At 42.8% G+C, this 26,427-nt stretch overlaps 1 protein-coding gene across 2 annotated transcripts in view; it reads left to right on the top strand.

Moving 5' to 3' along the window:
• LOXL2 (lysyl oxidase like 2) overlaps positions 1-26,427 on the top strand; it is a 92,549-nt gene that overhangs the window by 20,621 nt on the left and 45,501 nt on the right. For both annotated transcript variants that reach the window (XM_026714988.2, XM_087938862.1), the window contains one exon: positions 21,361-21,572. In XM_026714988.2, coding sequence (XP_026570773.1) covers positions 21,361-21,572 — 212 coding nt within the window. The remainder of the gene's footprint in view (positions 1-21,360; positions 21,573-26,427) is intronic.

The raw sequence follows: 26,427 nt of genomic DNA, 5'->3' as shown, positions 1-26,427 counted from the left end.
ACCATCAAATAATTGAACACCTTTGAGAGTGAGTTTGGTCTTGTAGCTAAGGTGCCAGGATAGAATCTAGGAGACTGTGAGTTCTAGTTCCCCCCTTAGCCAGGAAAGCAGTTGGGTGAGTTTGGTCCAGTCATTCTCTTTAAGTTTACCACATTAAGCTCTGGACTTGTAACTCCGAACAAATGCAAATTTGTATTTGTTCCGAGCACTATTCCAATTTTAAAATTGTGATTCTCAGCCCAATAATTAGTCAGTACAAAATAAAATCTCCTTTGAGTTCAGCGTGACTCCATGCTATTTTCCTGGCAATACTACAAAAATCTTCCAAGATTATACTTTTGTGTGTGTGTGTGTGTGTGTGTGTGTGTGTGTGTGTAACTGTTGGAAGTGTTGAATTCCCTGTCCAACCTGATGTCCTGAACTTTGTTGGTGGTCTCTCATCCGAATACTAAAGAGGTCAACCCAGCTTAGACTTTTTGAGATCAGCCAAAGTCAACTAAACAACCTGAACATCTCCAACACCTCTTTTCTATGGAGGCAAGTATTTTGTGTTAGAATATTGAATCAGAATAGAGCTGGAAGGGACCTTGGAGGTCTTCTAGTCCATCCCCCTGCTCAATCCTATACCATTTCAGACAAGTGACTGTCCAGGCTCTTCTTAAAAGCCTCCAGTGATGAAGCACCCACCATTTCTGAAGCCAGGTTGTTCTACTGGTTAATTGTCCTCACAGTCAGGAAGTTTCTCCTTAATTCCAGGTTGCTTCTCTCCTTGATTAGTTTCCATCCCTTGTTTCTTCTCTTACTTTCTGGTGATTTGAAAAATAAGTTGACCCCCTCCTCTGTGTGGCAGCCTCTCAAATACTAGAATCCTGCTATCGTGTCCCACCAGTCCTTCCTTTCTCTAGACTAGCCAAACCCAAATCCTCCAACCATTCTTCATGTTTTAATCTCCAGGCCTTTAATCATTTTAGTTGCTTTTTGGGGGGGTACTTTTTCCAAAATCTCAAGTTTTCAAATTTCAGGAATGATGCTGAATTTTCATGGAAAAGGAAGCAAAAATAATAATTATTTTTTTGCAACTGTGCAGCTGCAAAACAAATTTCCCCCGCTCTGGCCAGTCACAGTTGGTTCTTCTCCCTTGTTTTTGTCCTTTTCTAAAATGGCCTCGTTTCTTCCACACTCTGGGAGTGATTCCCTGAAAGGAGTTTTTTTTTCTCCTCACCAGATAGTGTTAAACTGTCCAATATCTTGCAGATGCTTGATGTTTATCAGCGTGTGGATTAAAAACAACTCTTCCCTGGATGCTGCAGCGATTCTTCCCTTAATGGAAAAAACTGACCCTGTGCAGAAAAAAACCCGAAGACTCTGCAGTTGTGTTAGCTGTTGCTCTTCATTATTTTGTGACTATAATATCAGTTCACAGGGGTGGGATTCATTTTTTTTTACAATCAGTTCTGTGGGCGTGGCTTAGGTGGTGGGTGTGGCCGATTCAATATCACTCACACCGAGGCACGCATCTCCTCGCCTGACCTCTCATGACTGTGGGGATGCTGCAACAGTCATAAGTGGGGAAAATGGTCATAAGTCATTTGTTTTCAGTGCCATTGTAATTTTGAGTGGTCACTCCACACATGCAAAGTACCAGCAAGAGAAGGAAAGAAAACTCCAGAGAAGTTCCTGAGACAGGAAGTCTAGTCCTGCCAAGAATGTAATAAGGGTTAACGGAGAGGCAGTCTCTGTAAGCAACACCAGAATGTTTCCTTCCTGCCTTCCTTACAGGATTAGGCCAGTAATTCCTTCTAACATCCAGTTCTCCAAACTGCTTAGAATGTTAACAACCGGTTCTAGAGAATAGGTGCAAACTGGTAGAATCCCACCCCTTCTCCTTCATCACAGTCATACTTCAGTGGAAGTTTATTTGGCTTTTTTATTTCTGGAAGAAAGAGATGTAAATTCAGTTCTTTTGGAATACTGTTGGCCAGTGGTGGGATTCAAAAAATGTTAATACCGGTTCTGTGGGTGTGGCTTGGTGGGCATGGCAAGGGAAGGATACTGCAAAATCCCCATTCCCTGCCCAACCCACTAACCTGCTTTCCAGCTCCATTCTCCTGTGCAGGGCAACAAAAGAAGACCAGCCAATCAGCTGGGACGCAGGAGGTGGAGAATAGATGGGGGAAGGCAGTCAGAGGTGGGATTTGCTGGTTCTCCGAACTACTCCAGATTTCCGCTACCGGTTCTCCAGAACTGGTCAGAACTAGCTGTATACCACCTCTGCCATTGGCTTCACTTACAAATGTATTTTTAAATAGAACCACATAATTTCCCAAGAAATCTAATTTGTAGATATTTACTAAGGGAAGCAAAAGTGTTTTTATTTCAGTTACACAATTGCGGCATCCCCAAAGTCTACAGACTAACAGTTGGGACCTTGTAGGTCATCGAGTCCAACTCCTTGCCCAAAAGTCATGTGATCAAAATTCAGATGCTTGGCAACTGGTTCATACTTATGACCGTTGCTGTTTCCCAAGGTCACGTGATCCCCTTTTGCGACGTTCTGACAAGCAAAGTCAATGGGGAAGCCAGATTCATTTAACAACAGTGTTACTAACTTAAGAACTGCAGCGATTCACTTCACAACTGTGGCACACAAATTCTGTGGCAAAATTCAGTGAACAAACGTTTCACTTAGCAACAAAAATTTGGGGCTCAATTGTGGTCGTAAGTCAAGGACTACGAATAATGTAAACCCAACACAAAGTAAAGTGTGTGATTCCAAAGAAGTGCCATTTGAGAATTGGACGTTGTGCTTCTTCCTGTGAGCTAAAGGAGGCTACAAGGGGGAAGATCTTTTTTATAAGTTTAAACAAATTTTGAACCAAGCAAAGATCAACTGGCAGCTGAAATGCTTAATTCCTTAATGTTGGCACCTTCTGGATATGTTGGACTACAACCTCTGCAATTCCAGTTAATCAACTCAACCACTGATAGTACTGGTTAAGAATAATGAAGCTTCCAGCACAACACATTTGAATAGAATAGAATAGAATAGAATAGAATAGAGTAGAGTAGAGTAGAGTAGAGTAGAGTAGAGTAGAGTAGAGTAGGGTAGGGTAGGGTAGGGTAGGGTAGGGTAGGGGTGAGGAGAGGAGAAGAGAAGAGAACAGAAGAGAAGAGAAGGGAGTGGAGTGTTAGGGGAGGGGAGGGGAGAGGACAGGACTGGACTGGACTGGAGTGGTAGGGAAGGGAAGGGAAGGGAAGGGGAAGAGGAGAGGAGAGGAGAGGAGAGGAGAGGAGAGGAGAAGAGAAAGGAGTGGAGTGGTAGGGGAGGGGAGGGGAGAGGACAGGACTGGACTGGAGTGGTAGGGAAGGGAAGAGAAGAGGAAGAGAAGAGAAGAGAAGAGAAGAGAAGAGAAGAGAAGAGAAAGAGAAGAGAAGAGAAGAGAAGAGAAGAGAAGAGAAGAGAAGAGAAGAGAAGAGAAGAGAGTGGTAGGGGAGGGGAGAGGACAGGACAGGACTGGAGTGGACTGGAGTGGTAGGGAAGGGAAGTGGAGTGGAGTGGACTAGGGTGGAGTGGTAGGGAAGGGAAGGGAAGAGAAGAGAAGAGAAGAGAAGAGAAGAGAAGAGAAGAGAAGAGAAGAGAAGAGAAGAGAAGAGAAGAGATGGAAGGGACCTTCGAGGTCTTCGAATCTTCTAATCTCAGTCCCCTGCTCAGCTGAAGCAGGAGACCCTGTACCATTTCAGACAAATGACTTTCCCGTTTCTTCTTAAAAACCTCCAGTGATGAAGCACCCATAACTTCAGGAGGCAAGCCGTTCCACTGCTTAATTCTTCTCACTGTCAGTAAATTCCTCCTTAGTTCCAGGTCGCTTCTCTCCTTATTAGCTTCCATCCGTTGCTTCTTGTCCTGCCTTCAGGCGCTTTGGAGAATGGCTCGACTCCCTCTTCTTTGTGGCAGCCCCTGAGATACTGGAACACTAGTCCTTCTTTTCATTAAACTAGACCTATCCAATTCCAGCATCTGTTCCTAATGTCTTAGCCTCCTGTCCAGGGGTGGGATTCAAATTTTTAACAACTGGTTCTGTGGGCGTTGCTTAGGTGGTGGGCATGGCTTGGTGGTCATGTTATTGGCTGGGCGTGGCCAACTCAACATCACTCACATCGAGGCACGCATCTCCTCTCCTGGCCTCTCATGACTGTGGGGATGCTGCAACAGTCATAAGTGGGGAATAATGGTCATAAGTCTCTTTTTTCAGTGCCATTGTAACTTTGAATGGTCACTCCACACAAGCAAAGTACCAGCAAAGGAGGGGGAAAAAACTCCAGAGAAGTTCCTGAGACAGGAAATCTAGTCCTGCCAAGAATGTAATAAGGGTTAACGGAGAGGCAGTTTCTGTAAGCAACACCAGAAAGTTTCCTTCCTGCTTTCCTTACAGGATTAGGCCAGTAATTTCTTCTAACAACCGGTTCTCCAAACTGCTTAGAACGTTAACAACCAGTTCTAGCGAATAGGTGCGAACCGGTATCATCCCACCCCTTCTCCTGTCCCCTAAACATCTTTGTTTCTCTTCTCTGCCCTCTTAAATGAACTATCAGAGTTTGCATCCGAGACAAAATTTGAATGCAAGCTCTTTCATAATACTTAGCTCGCCACTCAACATGGTCAAGCAAGTTTAGTTTAATATAGTATATAACTATAATTTTGCCATGATATCCAGCAATGTAATGGCAGTAGGAAATAGGAGCCTGTGTTTTTGGTTTTTTTTCAAAAAGACATAAAGCTGCTCACAGAAGATTTATTGAAAAGGATCACCTCAAACATTCCTTTAAAAATATGTCATGTTGACTTTAGGCCTATTTGAAATAGCTCATGGTACGAGCTGTAGCAAGCCACTGTGCAAACAGAAAGTTTTTGTGGTTCTGAATTTTAGTGCCGCTTCAAGCTATGAGTGGAGAAATTGTGTGTGGGCAGGTGGCATGCGTTGAAGGCCTTCTCATATGCTAAAGCCAGGTTGATATAAATACTTCCATTGTCTACATTTTGCCATGGAGAATGTGCCATCCAAACAACCAGAGCCACAAATTTAATTATGCCCCATGTTTCTGATCTAGCATCGATTTAATTAACTCCAGAGGTGAGTATTCAGCAGGTTCTGACCAGTTCTGGAGAACCGGTAGCGGAAATTTTGAGTAGTTCAGAGATCCAGCAAATACCACCTCTGACTGGACTCGCCCCCATCTATTCTCTGCCTCCCAGCTGATCAGCTGGGTCTTCTTTGGTTGCCCTGCCCAGGAGAACAGAGCTGGAAAGCAGGTTAGTGGGGTGGGGATTTTGCAGTATCCTTCCCTTGCCACGCCCACCAAGCCACGCCCACAGAACCGGTAGTTAAAAAAAAAAATTGAATCCCACCACTCCTACACGGATATTACTGTTTGAGTTTTTCATTCTTACCTCCTAATTAAGCTGAAGATGCTTGAAACAGAGCCACAATGCTTCGGTGCACAAAACCACAACAGTGTGATCGATCTGATCTTAGTCCACTGAGACACCCATGAAACATCATTTGTGGGATTGCAGAATTATCTGAATGGACTTATTAAAGCCCAGCAGATGGTCTAAAGAGGAGAAACTTAATGATCCGATTAATTATGTACAACTACTTAATTACATCAGTGGAAAAAACATCCAGGCCTGGCAAGATAGTTTCATTGCAGATAAACATTTGTTCCAAGAATCACATGAAATCCAGCTAGAAAAACTCTACACAACCTATTACACACAGGTTTTTCCCTAATCCCAACAGAGTCAACAATGCCTGGGGTTGCAGAGAAGGGAGGCAGAGGAGAGATGGGGTTGGCGGGGCCAGTCAGAGGCGGTATTTGCTGATTCTCTGAACTATCCAAAATGTCCGCTACCAGTTCTGGTTCCAGAACTGGCCAGAACCTGCTGAATACCACCTTTTCTGAGGAGGTTCTCAGTCATCCAGGTCATGGTTGACCCAAAGGTGCTTTTTCAAGAGGACACCGGCTTTCTGGGTTTTCTTTGAAGACCTTTCGCTTTTCATCCAAGGAGCTTCTTCCGCTCTTCCCCACCATCCAGTTAGAGCGGAAGAAGCCCCTTGGATGAGAAGTGAAACGCCTTCAAAGATAAACCAGAAAGTCCAGTGGGCTCTTGAAAAATTACCTTTGGGCCGAGCAGTGATAGTGTGTGACCAATTAGGATACAGAGTTTAAACATGTTAAATGGCCATCCTACAGGGGTGGGATTAGATCACAGTGTGCAGTAGGAGAGACTCTTGCCTTCTTCCTTAAAATGGTCTCCTTAACTTCCTTGCATTGCAAAGTTGTTCTGGCTTCTGAGAAGACGGGTCTCACAGGGAAAAGACCACAGGTGGGATTCAAAAATCCCAGCAATGGGTTCGCTGCCCAGTTGCTGAGTGGGTGTGGCCATGGTGGGTGTGGCCTACCAGAACTTCCGGGAGGGCTGTTTTGCACCTTCCCAAGGGTCTGGAGGCTTTCCTCGGGCCTCCGGCAGGGCGAAAATGGCCTCCTCCGGGCTCTGGAGACCCTCCGGAAGCTGGAAACAGGCCTGTTTCTGGACTTCCGGAAGGCCCATTTTCCCCTCCTCCCAGAGCCTCTGCACGGACCCTGCACTTACCTGCATCCAAAATGGACCTTGTGGAGACTCCTGGAAGAGGAGGGTAGTCGGGGCCAGCCGGTCAGTTCAAATATCGGTTCGGCAAGCCAGATGCAAATTTACCACCCGGTTCGCCCAAACCAGTCCAAGTCGGTAGAATCCCACCCTTTGAGGAGGTGGTGGCCGTAGACTATTTTGTGCAGAGGGAAGATGTAGCCTGGTGCTAGTGAACTCACTTTGCACACCGAGGCCTCCAAACCCAATTCCTGTCCAATCTTCTAAGGTCTTTTGCTTTTGATCCATCTCAGTCCCTGTCAATCTGAACTGGCCACTTCTTTGATTCTGTAGAAGACAAATCTGTATGTGTTGATCTGGCAAGATTTAAACCACCCCATAAGTCAGGGGTGTCAAACTCAATTTCATTGAGGTCCGCATCAGGGTTGGGGTTGACCTCAGGGACCTGGTGGGTGTGGCCAACTGGGCAGGCATGGCTGACTGCGTGGGCATGGCCAACTGGGTGGGTGTGGCCAGCTTGACACCATTCCCCAAACTGCCGGCATGTTTTGTCTTTGCACTGGGTAGACTGGGCCAAAGCTATGCTTGCCTCATGTTTCTTCTTCGCATTGGGTAGACCAGGTCAAAGCAACACGGGCTGACTCCTTACATTTTCTAGGATGGCCCCGCAAGCCACATCCAACCACATCATGGGCCAGATCCAGCCCATGGGCCTTGAGTTTGACACCCCTGCCATAGGTGCTGTCTTATCTTAATGAACGTGTCCATGATGAATCCTGTAGGCCCAGCAACCTTTTGGAATTTGAAGGAGGAACTCTAAACAACCCAAATTGCAGATAGTTTTTAATGATTGGTTGGGTAATATAAACAGAACAGAATATTGCCCCAATGGGGACCAGACTTTCCCTAATCTATATACTGTGTCTATATACGACTCTCTGTTGTGCACAGATACCTTATTCATAATCTTTCGTTTTAACAGCTGACTGCTACTGGCATTTCCCTTCTTTTCTCAGCTTTGCTTCCTGCCCTGTTTGCATTTGTCTGGGGCCTCACATGCCAAGAATGTTTCATTTTACACTACTGGGATGTTGGAATGTGCATGAGACATTCCATAACTCCTCACCAGCTGAACTGAGGAGCTATGGACCTTGGATTGCCTCCAGAAGGTGTGGATGCTCCATCACTGGAGGTTTTTAAGAAGAGATTGGAGGGTCATTTGTCTGGAATGGTGTAGTATCTCGTGACTGAGCAGAGGATGGACTAGAAGAGTGGTCGCCAACCAGTGGGCCGGGGACCACTTGTGGTCCATGATAAAAATTTTGGTGGTCCGCAGAGAAATGTCACCCCCAAAGCAATTAATCCTAGCTGTGTGGGGACACAAGGCTTGTGTCACATGGCCCACGGGAACACAAGGCTTGTGTCGCTTGCATTGCGAATAACACGAGGTAGGGAGGGGAGGAGGGGAAAGGGCCTGGCCTGGCCACCAGGCTGCTTCTTTCAAACTTCTTCTGCTCTTGGTTGCACACAGGGAAAGCAGCAAAAGTCTTCCTTTAACTCCCCCAAACTCGGCCAGAAATGAGTCTTTAGGACCTGCTCCAAGAGGCTGCGTCGACGCGGCATGTCTGTGAAACTCATTTTCTGGCGGAATTTGGAGAGAGAAAGAAAAACTGCTAGTGTTTTCCTTGCATGAAGCCAAAAGTCTCTCTCTCTCTCCCCATCTCTCTCTCCCAGGGAACGGAGCTGGAGACAGTATCCTGCAATCCCAAATAAAGAATGATTGATTGGTAGGAAAATTGGAGTGGGGAATTTTCCTGCAGTCTTTTGGGGGGATTTTCCCAGGGTCTCTGGTCCATGGGATTTAAAATTATGAGTTTGGTGGTCCCTGAGGTCCAAAAGGTTGGCGACCCCTGGACTAGAAGTTCTCCAAGGTCTTTTACATCTCTCTTATTCTGCATTGCAATTAACTAAGACTAGACTTTAAAGACATAACCGATGTCCTGGTGGATCAGACCCTGATTGGTCAATCTAATCCATGATCTCTTTTCACGGTAGCCAACAAATTGCACAAGGCAGCCCATTACAAGTAGCGTTGTTTAGCAATCACAATTGGGACGGGCAACTCAATCATTAAGCAAAGTAGTCACTAAGTGAAACTGCAACGGTGCTGAAGATCTTCTTTCAGCTTGCCTTTTCTTTTCAGACCTTTAAAAGTTGTAATTCTGAGGACTGGTCCAAAGTTACTTTGTTATCACTGTTGTAACTGTGAACAGTCACTAAATAAGTCAGTCACTAAACAAGGACTACCTGTAGTCTCCTAGCAGGTGGGCCACAAAGGCAACCATATAGCCATCAAACCTAGATCCCATGATCATTGGTCAGTATCATATCCTGTGATAGCAAATTCCAACATTTAATTACGTATCGTGTAAAAAATATTTTCTTTCGTTTGTCCTGATTCCTCCAGCATTGTATGACATTGTGTGACCTCAGGTTCTAGCATTTTGAGAAGGACAAAATACTTTCCCCTTACCCATGTTATCCACAGTTTGCATTATTTTCCTTTCATCTGCTACCAAGGACCGAGTTTATCAGGAAGCCAAGTTTTTCTAGCCATGGTTTGTTGAGTGAATTACCAAAGGCTGGGCTGACACATTGAGTTAGACTATGAACCAGGGTTTAGAAACCTGGGGTGGCTGCTTACACATAATCTGCTAATGAACAAATCATGTTATATCTATGCTCACATAACCCTTGACTAATGAACGAATTGCCATTATTCTTATGATTACACATTATTATTATAATTATCACATTTATATAGCTACCCATCTCACATACATGACTGGGTAGTGTACAATAAAAACAGATCATAAAAAATAAATATTAAAATGTACACCTTAATTAAAACATTAATATTGTTGAAAAGACTACAGTAGAAGAGAGCATCTTTAACTGAGGAGCCACTTCGCCAGTTCTCTCTCCCTATCATGCAGAGTTTGGACTGAAATTGGTGGTTTATTGTGCGTGTGGCCTCAGAGCATCCAATATTTTGGATATCTAGTTTCAGTGGGCCAAAATACTTGGTCTTCTGATGAGGAAGCCCTGTTGTCAGGATTCCGGCAGTTACCCCAATGAAATCATGAGTCTCCAGCCAATTTTCCAAAACTAAACAGGATTTATTGGGAGTTAACATGTCGGCACTACCTCTGAGACACATAATTCACTGTCACCCTTGACCCTGGTTTCCCCTCGCCCTTCTTGGTATATCATAATTCATATTCTCCAATGGGACACATCCATAGCCAAGAGTCATCAATCATATTCTCCAGTTAAATTTTTGCACTGCAGAAACTTCAGTCACCTAGTTACAATCTCTGAAGAACTATTTATGGAATGCACTTTCGATTCCAAGCAGCCACACTGTTCTTTCAAACCCCTTTCTCCCCTCCCTTTCTGTTGGCAGCTATAAAACGGCCATAGAAATGTTTTATGAGTTGACACCTGCTCTTTCATAGTCCTTGTGCTTGGTTCAGTTCTGAAGATTGGAAGTTGGGTTGGCTATACAGGCTGGACCACAAGAGAGTGCAGCCTCATAGCAGAGCTTTGTTAGAACAATAGTTATGAATTAAAAGTCTGTAGCGATTCTCAGTCCTCCAGGTCATAGTTGTCCCAAAGGTGCTTTTTCAAGAGGCAACTGGACTGTCTTGTTACTCTTTGAAGACATTTTACTTCTCATCCAAGAAGCTTCTTGGTGGGAGTTCCCCACCATCCAGTCAGAGCTGAAGAAACTTCTTGGATGAGAAGCGAAATGTCTTCAAAGAAAAAAAAAAAGAAGGACATTCCAGTTGGAACAGCTTTCCCTTGGAAGTTGTGGGATTGCCATCACTGGAGGCTTTCAAGAAGAGACTGGACTGCCATTTGTCAGAAATGGTGTAAGGTCTCCTGCTTGGACGGAGAGTTGGACTACATGACCTATATAAGGTCCCTTCCAACTCTGATCATCTATTAATCTGCCTCCTGGAAAAGCACCTTTGGGACAATAGTTATGAGCTGGATTAGCAAATGCAGTGTCAGTGTAAACCGCTTGAGGAATTCCCAGATCTCCCTACCTTCCCCCACCGAAATCAATCATTCCTGGTGCCAAAGGTGCTGCCAAAATTTTTTTTAAAAAAGCCATGCGTGCAGGGAATGCATCAAAAGGAAGACAGGAATTCTGTGTCCAAAGTTTATGATGTCTCCTCAGACCAATGTGGGAGCTTTCAAGCAGATGCACTTTTAAGGGGACATGTCTGCCTCATCTGAGACTGTACATATTGAGAGTCCGTGCTAATGCATTCTCTGGATTCTTCAGCTTCTTGAAGGAAAACTAGAGTGTGGCTTGTGGGAGACCTTTCACAGAAGGACGGGCTATCCATCCCAGAGAGAAAAACCAGAAGGGTGAGGAAATTGGCACCAAGCAGAGTCAAAAACGATTCTGAAGGAGAGAAAGAGAGAGAGAATTTATTTATTTTATTTGTTTGTCAAACATGTTCAAGATAACAGGTATAGATATGAACATAAACACAAAGGAAGTAAATAAGTTTTAGTTCAGTGCAGAGAATACGTTTTATTTCGAAGGACGTCTGATCTCAGCATCTCTATATACCACTTCCTGACCATGAATGAGTTCTTCTTAATGAACAGTTGGCTAAGAACTACAATTTGAGGGAAAGGGCCAAGCAAAGTTTAAGCAGTTATTCTGTTGGATCAAAGTCTGTGCTTACTACATCCTTAACCTTTTGAAGAGGGCCAGTCACTCAAGAGAGTTATTTCTGGTACAAGACTGAAATTTTGGACATGGGTATCAGTGGTGGGATTCAATTTTTTTTTTACTATTGGTTCTGTTCTGTGGGCGTGGCAGGGGAAGGATACTGCAAAATCCCAATTCCTTCCCCACCCCACTAACCTGCTTTCCAGCTCTGTTCTCCTGTGCAGGGCAACAAAAGAAGACCCAGCCGATCAGCTGGGACTTGGGGGGCATGGGATTGGCGGGGCCAGACAGAGGTGGGATTTTCCAATTCTCTGAACTACTCAAAATTTCCACTACCGGTTCTTTAGAACCAGTCAGAACCTGCTGAATACCACCTCTGATTGGTATGTGTTTAATAGTAAAATAATGGTACAATACAGATAGCCCTCAACTTACAACAGTTTATTTAGTGACTGTTCAAAGTTATAACGGCATTGAAAAAGTAACTTATGACCGGTTTTCACACTTACAACCGTTGCAGCATCCCTCCGGTCATGTGATCAAAATCCAGTTGCTTGGGAATGGAGTCATATTGATAAGATCCTAGGGTCAAAGGTTACCTTTTGCAACCTTCTGATAAGCCAAGGAGGAAGCCAGATTCACTTAACATCCGTGTTACTCACTTAACAACTGTGGCAAGAAAGGTCGTAAAATGGAGCAAAACTTACTTAACACATGTCTCATTTAGCAACAGAAATTTTGGGGTCAATTGTGGTTGTAATTCGAAGACGACCTGGATTATAAATTCAACTGAAATCAGTGTATTATTGAAATGTGACCGCAAGCATTAGGGAAGATGAGATTTTTCAGGTGAAATAAGTTTGATTTTTTTGTTTGATTGATTGATTGATTTCTATAGCTGCTCATTTCAACAAATGACTCTGGGCCACTCGCAATTCAAACATATATAATAATTAAAATGTTAAAAACAGGTTAAAACAATAAAAATACTAAAAAGCATTTAAAAAATATATTAAAAGATCTAGAGGGAAAGAACCTTTTCTTAGATGTATTTACTTCCATAAATTCCTCTTTAAAACACTCTTTATGAACCTCAAGAACTATCTGAAGTTATATTGATATTATATCAATATATATTGATCAGTGGTGGGATTCAAAACATTTTACTACTGGTTCTGTTGGGTGAGGCTTGGTGGGCGTGGCTTGGTGGGCGTGGCAGGGAAAGGATGCTGTAAAATCTCCATTCCCGCCCCACTCCTGGAAGAAGGTTATCGCTGATTCTCCAAGCTACTCAAAATTTCTGCTACTGGTTCTCCAGAACTGGTCAGAACCTGCTGAATACCACCTCACTGATATTGATTCAAATAAACATTGGGTGGGTCCAATCTGAATCAAACTTAAATGCATCCCATTGAGGCCAAAAGCTATAGTCTGATTTTAACTAACTCTGGTTCAAATCCATACAATTTAACTAACAATAAGCTCTTTTTAGCTGCCCGTGATCTTTTCCAGACCTAAACCATTTCTGAAAGTATCAACGTCCAAAGTTAAAATAATGAGTATTGACTTCATGTCATTTTAGTGATGGGCAGTTCTGAAAGTCATCAGTGAAGAAATAGTCGTAGCATGTTTTGTATTATATTCTACTTGTCAAATGAATTTTAAAGGAGCCTCTTAATTTTTGACAGATTACAGCAAGCGATAGACCCTTGCCAAGTGTTTCTGATCACTGAAATCTAAACAGGTTGATTAGTAACTGGCAAGAAGACCATGAAATCCTAACACTGAAAGTTATACTGGGGGGTGTAAAACAAAACTTAGAAGAAGGCAGTAGATTGTTGCCAAGAAAACTCCAAAGATGTGACCATGTGGAACTGAATTGAGAGAAGTGGGGTTTTTTCCCCTTATATTTGAGATCATTGGGTTGTTGTTTTTTTAAAGTTGGGGAATTAACCACAACATTCTCTGATTGCCATGAGCTCATAAAATGTCTAAAACAGTGTCTGATTATCTTTTATTTCCTTTGGCTTTGTACCCAACTCACTTTTCTACTTGCCCACTGTAGGGTGGGGGGGGAGCTACTTTTTCTTTATATATTGTGAGTTTTTCCATTCAAATCCCCATTAATGATGCTTTTTTTATTATCATTATTACTCAAATTTCCTAAAGGCTTGGCAATGCCTCAAAATGCAATGATTGATTTAACTCGCAGCTGGTAGGAAATCCAAGAAGCCCCCCTGAAACCTTCCTTCCAGTTCTATTAAAAGGAATGGGGAGATCCCAGGATTTCAGAAGAAGCAAATCTGTTGCGAAAAATAGACAAGCAAACAGTGAATGTTTGTGGCCAGGCTTGGGATGAGACCCAAGTAGCTATCCAACTTTTCTATTTTAAGCCCCACCGATTATTCCATCAAAAATTTGGATCCAACCACCATTTTCTGAGAAGGATATTTATATGTTCAGAGGTGTCTTTCTGATCAGTTGAATTTTGCAGACATAAATATCATGTAATTCTGTTAATAATAATTGTCACTTCTGTAAGCATAAAACAGGGGTCCCCAAACTTGCAACTTAAGGCTTGTGGACTTCAACACCCAGAATTCTGCCAAGTTTGGAGACCTCTGGCATAAAATAACTGACAGCTAACTGGGGTTAAAGTACTGTTGACTATGGTAAGAACAAAGAAACAAACTTTCCATAATCAATAATAAATCAAGAGCAAAATGAGTCTTCTCCCATTTTAATGTAAATAATGCAGACTAGTGCAAAACAATATTTAGTCACCACAGGCCAAAGAGATTGTTCCAATCTTGGACAGAAGAAAATGCTTTGTTGACATGATCTGTTTATTTGTCTTAGCATACTTGACCAAAGAATGACTTAATCTTTGTTCTCCTCTCGTGTATGGGGAAGGTTTCTCAGTTAAGGGAGGATTTCTCCACAAAACTGGCTGAGAAACTCTGCATTAAGGATGAAGTTAGATACCTGTGTGTGTATGTGTGTGTCTGTGTGTTTTTCTCTCTCCCTATCTCTCTCTCCCTATCTCTCTCTCCCTATCTCTCTCTCTCTGTGTTTCTCTCTCTGTCTCTGTATCTCTCTCTCTCTCTCTCTCTCTCTCTCTCTCTCTCTCTATCTATCTATCTATCTATCTATCTATCTATCTGGTATTCAGCATTTTTCAGGTATTTCCCACCCGAACAAAGCTGAATACCATACATGTAAATACCCGCGAAAGCTTAAGAAAACAAATATAGATCGATAGATCGATCAATCGATCAATAGATCGATAGATAGATATAGATATGGATATGGATATAGATATGGATATGGATATGGATATGGATATGGATATGGATATGGATATGGATATAGATATAGATAGATATAGATATATCCCCATCTCTCTCTCTCTGTTTCTCTCTCTCCCCCTCTCTGCCTCTGTATCTCTCTCTCTCTCTCTCTCTCTCTCTGTCTCTCTCTCTCAAACAGAAAGACACTGGTAAAATGAACACAGAAGGAAAAAGGGTTAGATAAGAAAAAGAAAAAAACCTACTGTACTCAATTCCTGATTATCCAGATTTGCCCAAAGAAAATCTTATACTTCCAACGGAAAAAGTATATTTGCTTTGCTTTTAATTTTTGCATGTTCTGTGCATTGTAGCCAATATCTGAATAGGTCACCCATGTTTCTTTCTCACAGTTGGAAAGGAAAGTCCTTTCCAATGAGAACTGTTGACCCACAATTTTAATGGAATCTTGCACTGAAAGAGGAACAGTTTACTGCCAACTGAGTCAGTCATCGCTTTTTATTCAATCCAAGAGTGTTTATTCAGTCAGCCCAGGTCAGTAACTAGCAAGAGTCACATCTTGCAGTAAATGGCATTTGGTTTAATTATGCTTTGTGGAATAAACCAGCTTTGGCTTCTTTTGCAAAATATGCTAAGCCATAAACCTTGTTTGACCAATGGCTGGTTCATTCTATATCATAAACTGGAACTAACAAACCAAAGATTATTACTTAATGCAAGCTGTAAATACAGAATCATTCATGAAAATTATTGTTAATAAATGTTACACTTCCAACTGTAAAACTCAATTCCTGGTGACATCAGAGGGAGAAATGGTTTTTCCATTGCTTTCTTTCAAGTTCTTTCATGTTGTGCCCCACAATTTGGCTACATGTTATTTGACTGTTCTTTTGATGTTTTTGTTCACAGTTTAATCTATGTAACACTACACAAAGAGATATTGACTATTATTCCAAGGGGTACAAATTTCAGGTTATGAGGCAGCAAAAGAGAAAATGGGACATAGTGTTAAATGGGCTTTTCTGCTAAAATGCATGGCTCTGATAAAATTCATTAGAAGACTGAAGTAACTTCCTTTTAAAATGTTTTTACTGAAAACTGTAATTACAATAGTAAAAGCAAATACAAAATAAACTCAGAGAAAACTGAGCAGTAGAAAGAAGAATAAAAGGTGCAAAGAAAAGAAATATTTTAAAAAGTGACTTTCTCTCCTTATCACAAGTATTAATAAACTTAATAACTCTTCATTCCCTATAAGATTACAGCAAATATCTTTTTCCTATAACCCATGCCTTAGTCATTTAGAAATCTATAAATCATCAACTTTTCAAGCATGGTGTCAGTAAAAATACCATAAAGAGTTATCAGTTGCCAAATGCGTTAGTGAACATGTAGGCAACTCATATCCCAAGTCAATGGGATAAGCTTGCTATCGTGAGAAGTTATCCTTTCCTCCTAAATTTCAGGTTTTTTTCTCTTCAATTCCCCCATTCCTCAATTTCATGTGCAATTATTAGAAAATCTATCTGTCAATTATACAATATGATGGAAACCTTAAACAATGGGGTTATTGAATGGCCACTGGAAATACCCCATGAGAAAAAATATATATGAGTCACTTGAAAAAAATCTTGAGACTTGGAAAAAAGCAGAAAGGATGTTATGTGAAATCTCATGTTCCACACTGCAGTTAACATAGTAATTGTCCAAATATCTGTACCTTATAGCTTCAAGCAGAGAACCAGGGAAGTATTGTGGCTGAGCTGTTGAACCATGAATTATGAGATCCGGAGTCAACTATAAAAGCTCAGTAGATATAAGTCCGGTGGGGGCTTATGCTCAGTGGTTAAAGACGCTGAGCTTGTCTGTTGACAGCCTGGATTCAAGGATGGTAACAGGGTGGGCTCAGGTCCTTGCCCAGCTCCTGCCAACCTAAAGCATGCAAATGCGAGTAGATAAACAGGTACCACTTAGATGGGAAGGTAACAGGGTTCCGTGTGCTTTGGCATATAGTCATGCTGGTCACATGACTACAGAAGGATCTTCAGACAATGCTGGCTCCCTCAGCTAGAAAATGGAGATGACACTGCCCTTTAGAGTTGGACATGACTGGACAGTGGAAACCTTTACCTTTAGCTATATAACTCCAGCAGAGTTTGCAGCCGCTCACCTTCTTCTGCCCTGGTAGAAGGGTTGTCTGCCAGTGGTGGGATTCAAAAGTTCTCACCACCAGTTCTGTGGGCATGGCTTGGTGGGTGTGGCTGCAGGGGTGGGATCGCGTGCGCGCATGCCAAATGTGCACTTTGCACCTGTGTTAAAACAGTAAAAAAATAAGTTACTGTGCCTCTCAGCTGTTTAGCACACCAATCTGCTCTGCTGCATCAAACAGCTAAGAGGTTACAAAGGACCTAGGAGCAGGGGTGGGCGAATGGGCCCAACTGCAGAGCATCGGAGCTGATCTTTGGCACTACCGGTACGCCAGAACCAGGCCGAACCGGTAGAATACCACCACTGTTGTCTGCTCAGTTTTCTTCCACCCTCTTCAACCAGGGATTCCATACTACAGTGTTTCCCCGAAAATAAGACCCAACCTAGCATGATTTTTCAGGATGCTTGCAATATAAGCCCTACCCACAAAATAAATCCCAGTTAAGATAAATAGCCAGACTGACACATTTAGTACTGTATTTTCCCCAAAGTAAAACCGAAATGGAAAATAAGCACTAATGCGTCTTTTGGAGCAAAAAGGAATATAAGACCTGGCCTTATTTTCGGGGAAACACGGTAATGGTTGATTCTCTCCATCCTCTCCAGGGTCTTGGTTGGAGCTTGTCCATCTGGGTCTTCCCTTCTACTATGGAAGCCTCCCCTGGACTGTTCTCCTCTCCTCAAACAGGAACAGACACTTACAATGCACAATTCACTCTCCTACTTTCCAAGTTCTCTCCAGCTTGTCCGTTCACTCCAGCCACAAAAATGTACTCTAGTCTCCTTCTTCTGCTCCTTCTTGCTTTCTCTCTCTCCAATTTTTGGAGCATGTCCCCACCTGGCCCTGCTCCCCAATACATAATACCTCACTGCAGTAATGGGACTACTGACTCAAAATCTCCCCACACTGGTTAGCAGCCAAGTCAGCTCTTCAGGCCTCATGATACAGAGAGCAGCTGCCTTTTCGACACCCAAATTGAGTTATGTTTTTGCTTGGCTTTTTCTCACTCCATATGTTGGCTTGTCCAAGCAGAACAGCAGCCCTTCCAGGCCACAAAATCCATATGCTACCCAGAGAGGGAGATTATAATGGATGGCTGAAGTTGCAGATCTTTTTGAGCTTTGCGCACTAATTTGTTTTCTAGCATCTGTTCTGGTAAGCCACACATGAAGCGTGAGTGCCAGCAATATGGTGCAGCTGCCAACAGAGCCAAGGCATTTTTGGATGGCACCGATATTGTAATACTAAAATTACAGGAAGTAACAGCTCTGCTTTATGCTTTATGCTACACCGATACTTGTTTGTCCAAAGATGCTGGTGAATTGGAAGGATAGCAGAGAAGAGCAAATAACAGGGAGGGAGGGTAAAGTATGTGAAGGACTGAGTCTGTCGAGCCCAGTACTTGCCAAACCTGGGTAAATTATCCCAAATTAAGTAAAAGTATTTCTTCTTTGGGTAACGATACACAAACCCATTATCCAATCACAAAAGAGACATTTAAATTGTCTTAAAGTATTTTACCTACATTGGATAAAAAGAAATAAGCAGTTTTGAGTAATGAAAGAAAAGGTTTGGGAAGCACAGGGATAGAGTATATTAACCTGGTAAGATTTATCGATTGTTGATTGATTGATTGATTTTAACTTTTATGCCACCCGTCACAGGGTGATTCTGGATGCTAAGTTGTTTGACAATTAAAAACAACAGCATTATTTGAATGCAAATCATAGTGGTGATGACCAAGATTAGCATTCATTTTCAGTTATGGGTGGGACAAACAGAGGCCCCCAAATGGGCAACCTGAGAAGGTAGGTCATGCAACAGTCATAAATGTGAAAAACCATCATAAGTCACTTTGTTCAGTGCCATTGTAACTTTGAATGGTCACTAAATGAGTTGTTGTAAGTCAAGGATGACCTGTATAGGAGTCATCCAAACTATATTGATCCAAAACCGAAAGGAACGGGCTATTTCTTATTTTATTCATTCATTCCTCTCCACATTCTTAATATCTTTTTAATGACAGCTTTATGACTATAATCATGGCAATCCAGTGTCACTCTGAAATGGCAAATGTGTTGTATTTCATCTACACCCGTGATGGTGAACCTATGGTATGCATACCACACAGAGCCATTTGTGCCGGCACACGAACTGCCGGCAAATTTACCTCACTGCGCATGCCCCAAAACTGATTTTTCAGCTGGTTTGAGGCCTTTTTCAGCCTCCCAGAGCCTTGAAAAAAGCCTCTGCAGGCTTTTCAGGATGAATAGACCAGTTTCGTCACTTCCTGTAATACTGGAAATGATGAAACGGGCCTATTATTAATCCTGCAAAGCCTGCAGAGGGTTTTTCAAGCTTCTGGGAGGCCGAAAAAGGCCTCAAACTAACCAAAAAATTAGCTGTGAGGCACAGCAGAGGTGAAGGGGTGGCGGGGGGGTGTGTTGCATGTGCAAGCAATGTGCATGAGGGGTGTGCATTGTCTTCTGGGTGCTGGCACACGAGCCTGCGAGTGCAATCATGCGCACAATTTTTGGCACAGGAGCCCAAAAAGATTAGCCACCACTGATCTACACAATGGCTTTTGTCTTGTTTAAATGATTATCTTTGGCTCCCAAAATCAGCACTCTGACAGCTTAGCACAAGCTTCATCTTTTCTGTTGATTGCATGCAGGCACGGAGAAATGGTGGATTGGGTGAAATTCAGCTTCCGTTGAAAATTTTGATTTCCAGTTGTCTATAATAAGCACTTTAAACCCTTTTGCCTTTGGAAGTGTTGCATTTATACATGAGAAGAGAAGAATTCCACAGTCCTGAGGTCATAAAATAGATGCAGCCTTGCTGGGTGGTAGAGACATAGAAGCAAAAATGTACATAAACCTTCTCTGGAATTAGTTCTCTTTTTAGCTACTTATTGGTACAGCAAAGAGCATTTTTTTCCTGAGTCTGCTAAGTCCTCCCTGAAAGAAAACCCTGTGGGATTGGCTCTGCTGGAAGTCTCACGTAGGCACGAATATGGAAATACCTCACTTCTGTGACTCATCCCTCCTAGTTACAGCGCTCCACACTGTTTTCCCAAGCAAGACACATGATGAGCACAGAAGGCTTAGAAAATCATGGATTAATTTTTTCTGCCGATGGCTTTTAGCAAGAGGAAGCAACAAGTCTAAAGGATGAGGTGCTGTGGCCCTCAAAAATTGCTAAACAACATCTCCCAAATAGTTATGGCAGCTGAAATCATGATTCAACAAGTGTGATGGTTGAATGACACTGAATCCAGTGATCTGAGTTTTCATCCCTGAAAGCTGTCGGCCTTCAAGATTTTTCTCCCTTTGCTTTGCTTCTTTCGGCTGTCATAAGTGATGGGGGGAGGAGGGGGGAATGATTATGGGAAGTGAGCTCGAGGTGTTACAAACCAGAACTGAATAAACTGGGGTGGGGGCTACATTTTTGCTTAGGTTTCTATCCTATGCTATGCGCAGCTGCAACCCTTTATCAAACTATGTCAGGGTCAACGGACAGAAGCCTCATCATCACCTGGAGACGCCCACATGATGTTCCACACAGCTTTTAATTGGATGAGCCAATTGAGCTATTGGGGGGTGGGAACGTTGCCATTACTTTGTATATGTGATTTACGCGCCCATTTTCTCAGATTCAGAATTTTTTGGTTGCTACCACTTGATTTCCAGTAAAAGATATCTTTTCTCTGATTAAAAGAGTCTAAGTATTTCTTTCTTGGATTTTGAATGGAGCACCAGCTGACAAAAGCTTTCAAGAAGAGGCTGGACTGTCAGAAATGGTGTAGGGTCTCCTGCTTGGGCAGGGGGTTGGACTAGATAACTCACAAGGTCCCTTCCAACTCTGTTAATTTGTTAAACCTTTGGAGGTTTTCTGTCCAGCATTACCAGAAAGAAATTGACTGATTTTGATGAATCCATTTCTGATATTTGGTCCTTCCAGCCTGATTTATTTATGTCACCTGACTCTCAATGACTCACAATCAGCAAAGGCATTGCAATAAATTATAAAGGAAAAAAATGGCAAAGTGAAAGTTGGGTTGAGAAGAAGTGATTTGTTCAAAGTCATCTAGTGACTTCTATGAAGCACTATGCCACAATACTGTACTGCTTTTCACAATTCTATTTTAAAGGAAGTTGGTTGGTGGCTTGGTGGGTGGGTTGGCTGCTAGCTGGCTGGTTGGTTGGTTGGTTGGCTGATTGACTGGTTGGTTGGTTGGCTAATTGGCTGGTTGGCTGATTGGTTGGTTGGCTGATTGGTTGGCTGGTTGGCTGATTGACTGATTGGTTTGGCTGGCTGGCTGGCTGGCTGGTTGGTTGGTTGGTTGGTTGGTTTAAAGGATTTCCCCCCCTCTGGCCTTTATATATTCCAGTGGCCTGTGCCTAAAAAAATAAAATCTTATCTTCCTTACATTCCTTAGAACACAAACATCAAAGTAGAAGATGTCCGAATACGGGCCGTTTTTTCAGCCTCTCGCAAACGCATCCCTGTAACAGAGGGTTACGTGGAGATCAAAGAAGGGGGCACTTGGAAGCAGATATGCGACAAAAACTGGACCACCAAAAATTCCCGTGTTGTCTGTGGCATGTTCGGGTTTCCAGCAGAGAAGAAATACAACATCAGAGCCTACAAGTAAGAGGAACTTTTCTAAGGGGTGGTTACATTTTTGAACTTCAAGAATACAATGCATATGCAAATCTCTTTGGAACCAGCCCTTTGCAAATGGGAGCTGGAAAAATGCTGGTAGTTTCTGAGTGATTTGTTGTCAGTGTCTGAAGAGCTTCAATTCTTAATTTCCTCCATCGTTTTTGACAAAAAGAGGCCTTCAGACAGCTGTGAAGCATATTCTCTTGAGCAATATAATTTGAACAGTTTGTCCCGTCCAAAGATGGAGGGAGGTCTGAAGGTACCAAGTCTCTGCTCTCCATGCTCGCTCTTCAAGTTTCCATGGAGGCTTTTTTTTTACTAGTGTCCCCTCTTCGCAGGATTTCATTGGCCAAGTTTCAAATACTTCATTAGTGAAAAATGATGAAATTAAAATGAAGGGGGGGAAGAAAGAAGGAGATTTATGGAATGGAATTCTTCAAAACCGCATCACAGTGGATTTGTTAAGGCCATCCTGGGTTTTTATGTATAATATATTTACAAATCATTGGTGTGGAAGTGATTCCAGATGGCCTGGTGTGTTTTGTTTTACATGTGGGATAGAAACAGTCACATGTCTACACCAATGTTCTGGTTTTCTTGGGATCTCTAGTTTCCACCCTGCTTATATCTCTGCCTTTGTGGGAACTGGTGGCTGCTTTTTGTGGGGGTGGAATGGCCTGCTTAACTGCTCACTCAGAATAAATCTGGTTATCTGCTCTGTAAGTTGAATCTCAGCTGCCTGTCTTGAGGGAAAGGGCTTCAGGCTTGGTGACTAAGTCTTTCCTCTCTTCAGTGGGGTCATAGCGGTCAGTTGAAAGTAGGAAAATGACTACATCCTGTCAGTGTGATTCATTGATCTCCTTTTCTTCAACCCAACAAATTCCCAGAGAAGCTTACAAGGAAAAGCAATTGCTTAAATGTGATGATCATCACCAATAATACAGTTAGTGCTTCTTCTTCTTCTTCTTCTTCTTCTTCTTCTTCTTCTTCTTCTTCTTCTTCTTCTTCTTCTTCTTCTTCTTCTTCTTCTTCTTCTTCTTCTTCTTCTTCTTCTTCTTCTCCTCCTCTCCTCCTCCTCCTCCTCTCCTCCTCTTCTTCCTCTTCTTCTCCTCTTCTTCTTCCCCTCCCCTCCCGCTCCCCTCTCCCTCTCCTTCTTCCTTCTCCTTCTTCTTCTTCTTCTTCTTAACTTGCCTTTTTTGTGTTTGAATTCCAGCAGCTTTAATGCTGGACCAGCCTTCCATCTCATAAAATGTAAGCAATGTTCATTTAATGATAAGTTTGCATTTTCTCCTAAATAAGATCTTGATCTTCTTCTTCTTCCAAGTTCCAACCATCCCCACATTCCCATGGTCACATAATTGCAATCCAAGTCCTTGCACTTCTGATAGTTGCAGCATCTCGTAGAGGCTTGACCGCCATTTGCAAACTTCTCTCTTGGCTTCACAAAAGCAAAGTCAATGGGGAAGATGTCAGGGAAGGTTGAGACTCACTCCAGGAATCACTTAGACTTGTTCTCCAGAGGAGCCTGGCCACAGAGGATCAGATCCTAGAAAGTTCATACTCAATACCAAGCGTGCACACATGCCTGCAGCACTGGTCCCACCCATGGTACACATCCCTGCGCCCTCCTCCATCTGGAAGCAGCCATCTCTGGCCCCTCTGGGTTTGTGTGGGGCTATGGCAGCTATGTGCACATCCTCCTTCACCTAACAGCAGCTAGCCCACCATACTTACACATTGCCAGGGTGGCCATCTGCACACACTCCCCCATGGGCCATGCCAAGAAAGTCCAATTTAGACAAATGATATTTTCATCTGGCCACCAGAAACAATAAATCTCTTAGATATTTCCAAAATGGGGCATTGCATCTCAGCAACTGTTGCTAAGGGCAGAGTACACAACACTGTTTGTGGTAAAAGCCAAACTTGTCCTTTGAGGAATGGCTCCAAAGAGATGATGGGGCCAGGATAATACTTAATCTGAAATAATTTAAATTTCATTCAACCCTCATTCTGTACATTAGCCAGTTTTGGCTGCATTTAGTCATTTCCCTCTTTTGTCACATTTACAGTTCTAATCTAGTACCGATAAGATCAAGCAGTTTTAAAATATGCTTCATCCCAACTAATAAAAATATTGTTTTACAAACTGTTTGGAAAGAGGAAGATCTTCAATAAAAGTTGAACTGAAGTTGTTAAGTTAGTAACACAGTTGTTAAGTGAATGTGGAATCCCCACTGACTTTGCTTGTCAGAAGGTGGCCAAAGGGTTTGGGCGTCAGCAATTCGGCAATTTGATTCTGACTGGCTCAAGGTTGACTGAGCCTTCCATCCTTCTGAAGTGGGTAAAATGAGCATTGTCAACTCCAAAATATTTCTCTGGTCTTTTAGAGTTGCCAGCAGAAAGGGAGTGAGGGAAGTAGCGCATTCCTTAAATGCTTCATAGTTAATTGCGAGGCAGCCGAAGCTTCTGGCACACAAGATTATTACTGGAGAACATGATTGATGACTCTTGGCTATGGATGTGTCCCATTGGAGAATATACATCCAGGGGGTGGGGGAAGACTAGGGTCAAGGGTGAAATGAGTAATGTGTCTCAGAGTCGGCTACACCCAGATAACGCTGGCTTGTTCACTCCTAATAAATCTTTTCTTTTTTTAACTCAGAGATGCGGCTAGAGACTCATTATTTGAATGGGGGTAGATGCTGGAGCCCTGAGACCCAAATTGTTGAGGGAAATAGGCTGACTATAAACCGCTCAAAGAGGTTTGCACTGTGAAGCGGTGTATAAGTCTAAGTGCTATTGCTATTGTATAATCCCAGGGGTATGCACCAAATTTTTCATTCACTCCCAGGAAAGTTAAGACCAAAATTTCCATAAAATAAGTTGACTTTGGGTGACTTCATGAACATGCTGTGAAGTTTTCTTCCCTCCATGATGACATGGTTTGCCGTATCCATTTCCCAACCCATTTTATTTTGCAAGGCTATTCTACAGCTGTCAGATTTGCAGTCCTGACAATGTTTAGACTTTTGAGATCAGCCAAGTTTGCTTAGTTATTGACAGCTCCTGTAAACATACATGCCTTGTTTTTTCTACTTTATGTATCGCTTGCAGAGTCATGTGGACTAAATCTTCTGCGGTTTTCCAGTTGCTTGCTGCAGAAGGTAGAGAAAAGGGGCTCCTTGAAAGCAAAAAAAGGACAACCAACCCTTTTCCCCTGACCTTCCCTAGCAGCTTTCCCAAAGGCGCTCAGTTTCAAAACCCAGCAAAAAAAAAATATAAGCTTCTTTCTGTTGCAAGTCAAACAGTAACATCTCCTTTTTTTTCTTTAAAAAATGTGCTGTTCTGGATTCACCTACAGGTAGTCCTCGACTTTGTTCATTTAGTGTCTGTTGAAAGTTACAACGCCATTGAAAAAAAGGTGACGGTATGGTCGTTTTTCACACTTAACAACCACTGCAGCATGTTCAAAATTCGGATGGTTGGCAACTGGCTTGTATTTATGATGGTTGCAGTGCCCTGGGACCCTGGGATCCCCTTTGGCAGCCTTCTGACAAGCGAAGACCATCGGGAGGCCAGATTCTCTTAACAACCGGGTTACTAACTTAACAATTCTGAGATCCACTTAGCAACTCTGGCAAGAAAGGTTATGAAAAGGGGCAAAACTCAAAATAACAGAGTTGGAAGGGACCTTGGAGGTCTTCTAGTCCAACCCCCTGCTCAAGCAGGAAACCCTATCCCATTTCAGACAAATGGTTGCCCAATCTCTTCTTAAAAACTTAATTAAGCTAATTAAGTACTTAATTCTACTTTCCTTAATGTTGGCACCTTCTGGATAAGTTGAACTACAACCTCTGTAATTCCAGTTAATCAACTCAACTACTGATAGTACCAGCTAAGAATAATAAAGCTACCAGCACAATACATTTATGGAGTGGAGTGGAGTGGAGTGGAGTGGAGTGGAGTGGAGTAGAGTAGAGTGGAGTGGAGTGGAGTGGAGTAGAGTAGAGTAGAGTAGAGTAGAGTAGAGCAGAGTAACAGAACAGAACAGTTGGAAGGGACCTTGGAGGTCTTCTAGTCCAACCCACTGCTTAGTCAGGAAACCCTATAACATTTCAGACAAATGGCTGTCCAATCTCTTCTTAAAAACTTCCAGTCTTGGAGCATCCACAACTTCTGGAGGGAAGTCATTCCACCGATTCATTGTTCTCACCATCAGGAAATTCCTCCTTAGTTCTAGGTTACTTCTCCCCTTTATTCATTGCCTTGATTCCCTGAACAAATGTCTCACTTAGCAACACAAATGTTTGGGCCATTGTGCTTGTAAGTCAAGAGCTACCTATATATTCAAGGGAAGGGAAGCTTCTGTTCACGACTTCGCCAGTCGCTTGGATCGGGTTCTTTTTCTACCTGACTCCAGAGGCCCTCTTAATCTGTGTCTCATCTAGGAGTGGGATTCAAAACCCCCAGCAACCGTTTCGCTGCCCAGTTGCTAGGTGGGTGTGACCATGGTGGGCATAGCCTATCTGAACTTCCGGGAGGGCCGTTTTTCACCTTCCCAAGGGTCCAGATGCTTCCCTCGGGCCTCTAGGAGGGCGAAAACGGCCTCCCCCGGGGTCTGGAGGCTCTCTGGAAGCTGGAAACAGGGCCATTTCTGGACTTCCAGAAGGCCTGTTTTCCCCCCTCCCAGAGTCTCGCGCAGACGTTGCACTTACCTGCATTGAAAATGGGCCACGTGGAGACTCCTAGAAGGGAAGGGGAGTAGTGGGCCATCTGATTGGTTCAAATACCAGTTTGGCAAACCAGATGCAAATTTAACATCCGGTTTGCTCGAACT

Source organism: Pseudonaja textilis, chromosome 9 (genome assembly GCF_049901715.1).
Source record: "Pseudonaja textilis isolate UNSWEBS1 chromosome 9, rPseTex1.2, whole genome shotgun sequence".
NCBI lineage: Eukaryota > Metazoa > Chordata > Lepidosauria > Squamata > Elapidae > Pseudonaja > Pseudonaja textilis.
Note: the sequence above shows the minus strand (reverse complement) of the source record. Positions and strands in the feature narration are given on the sequence as shown.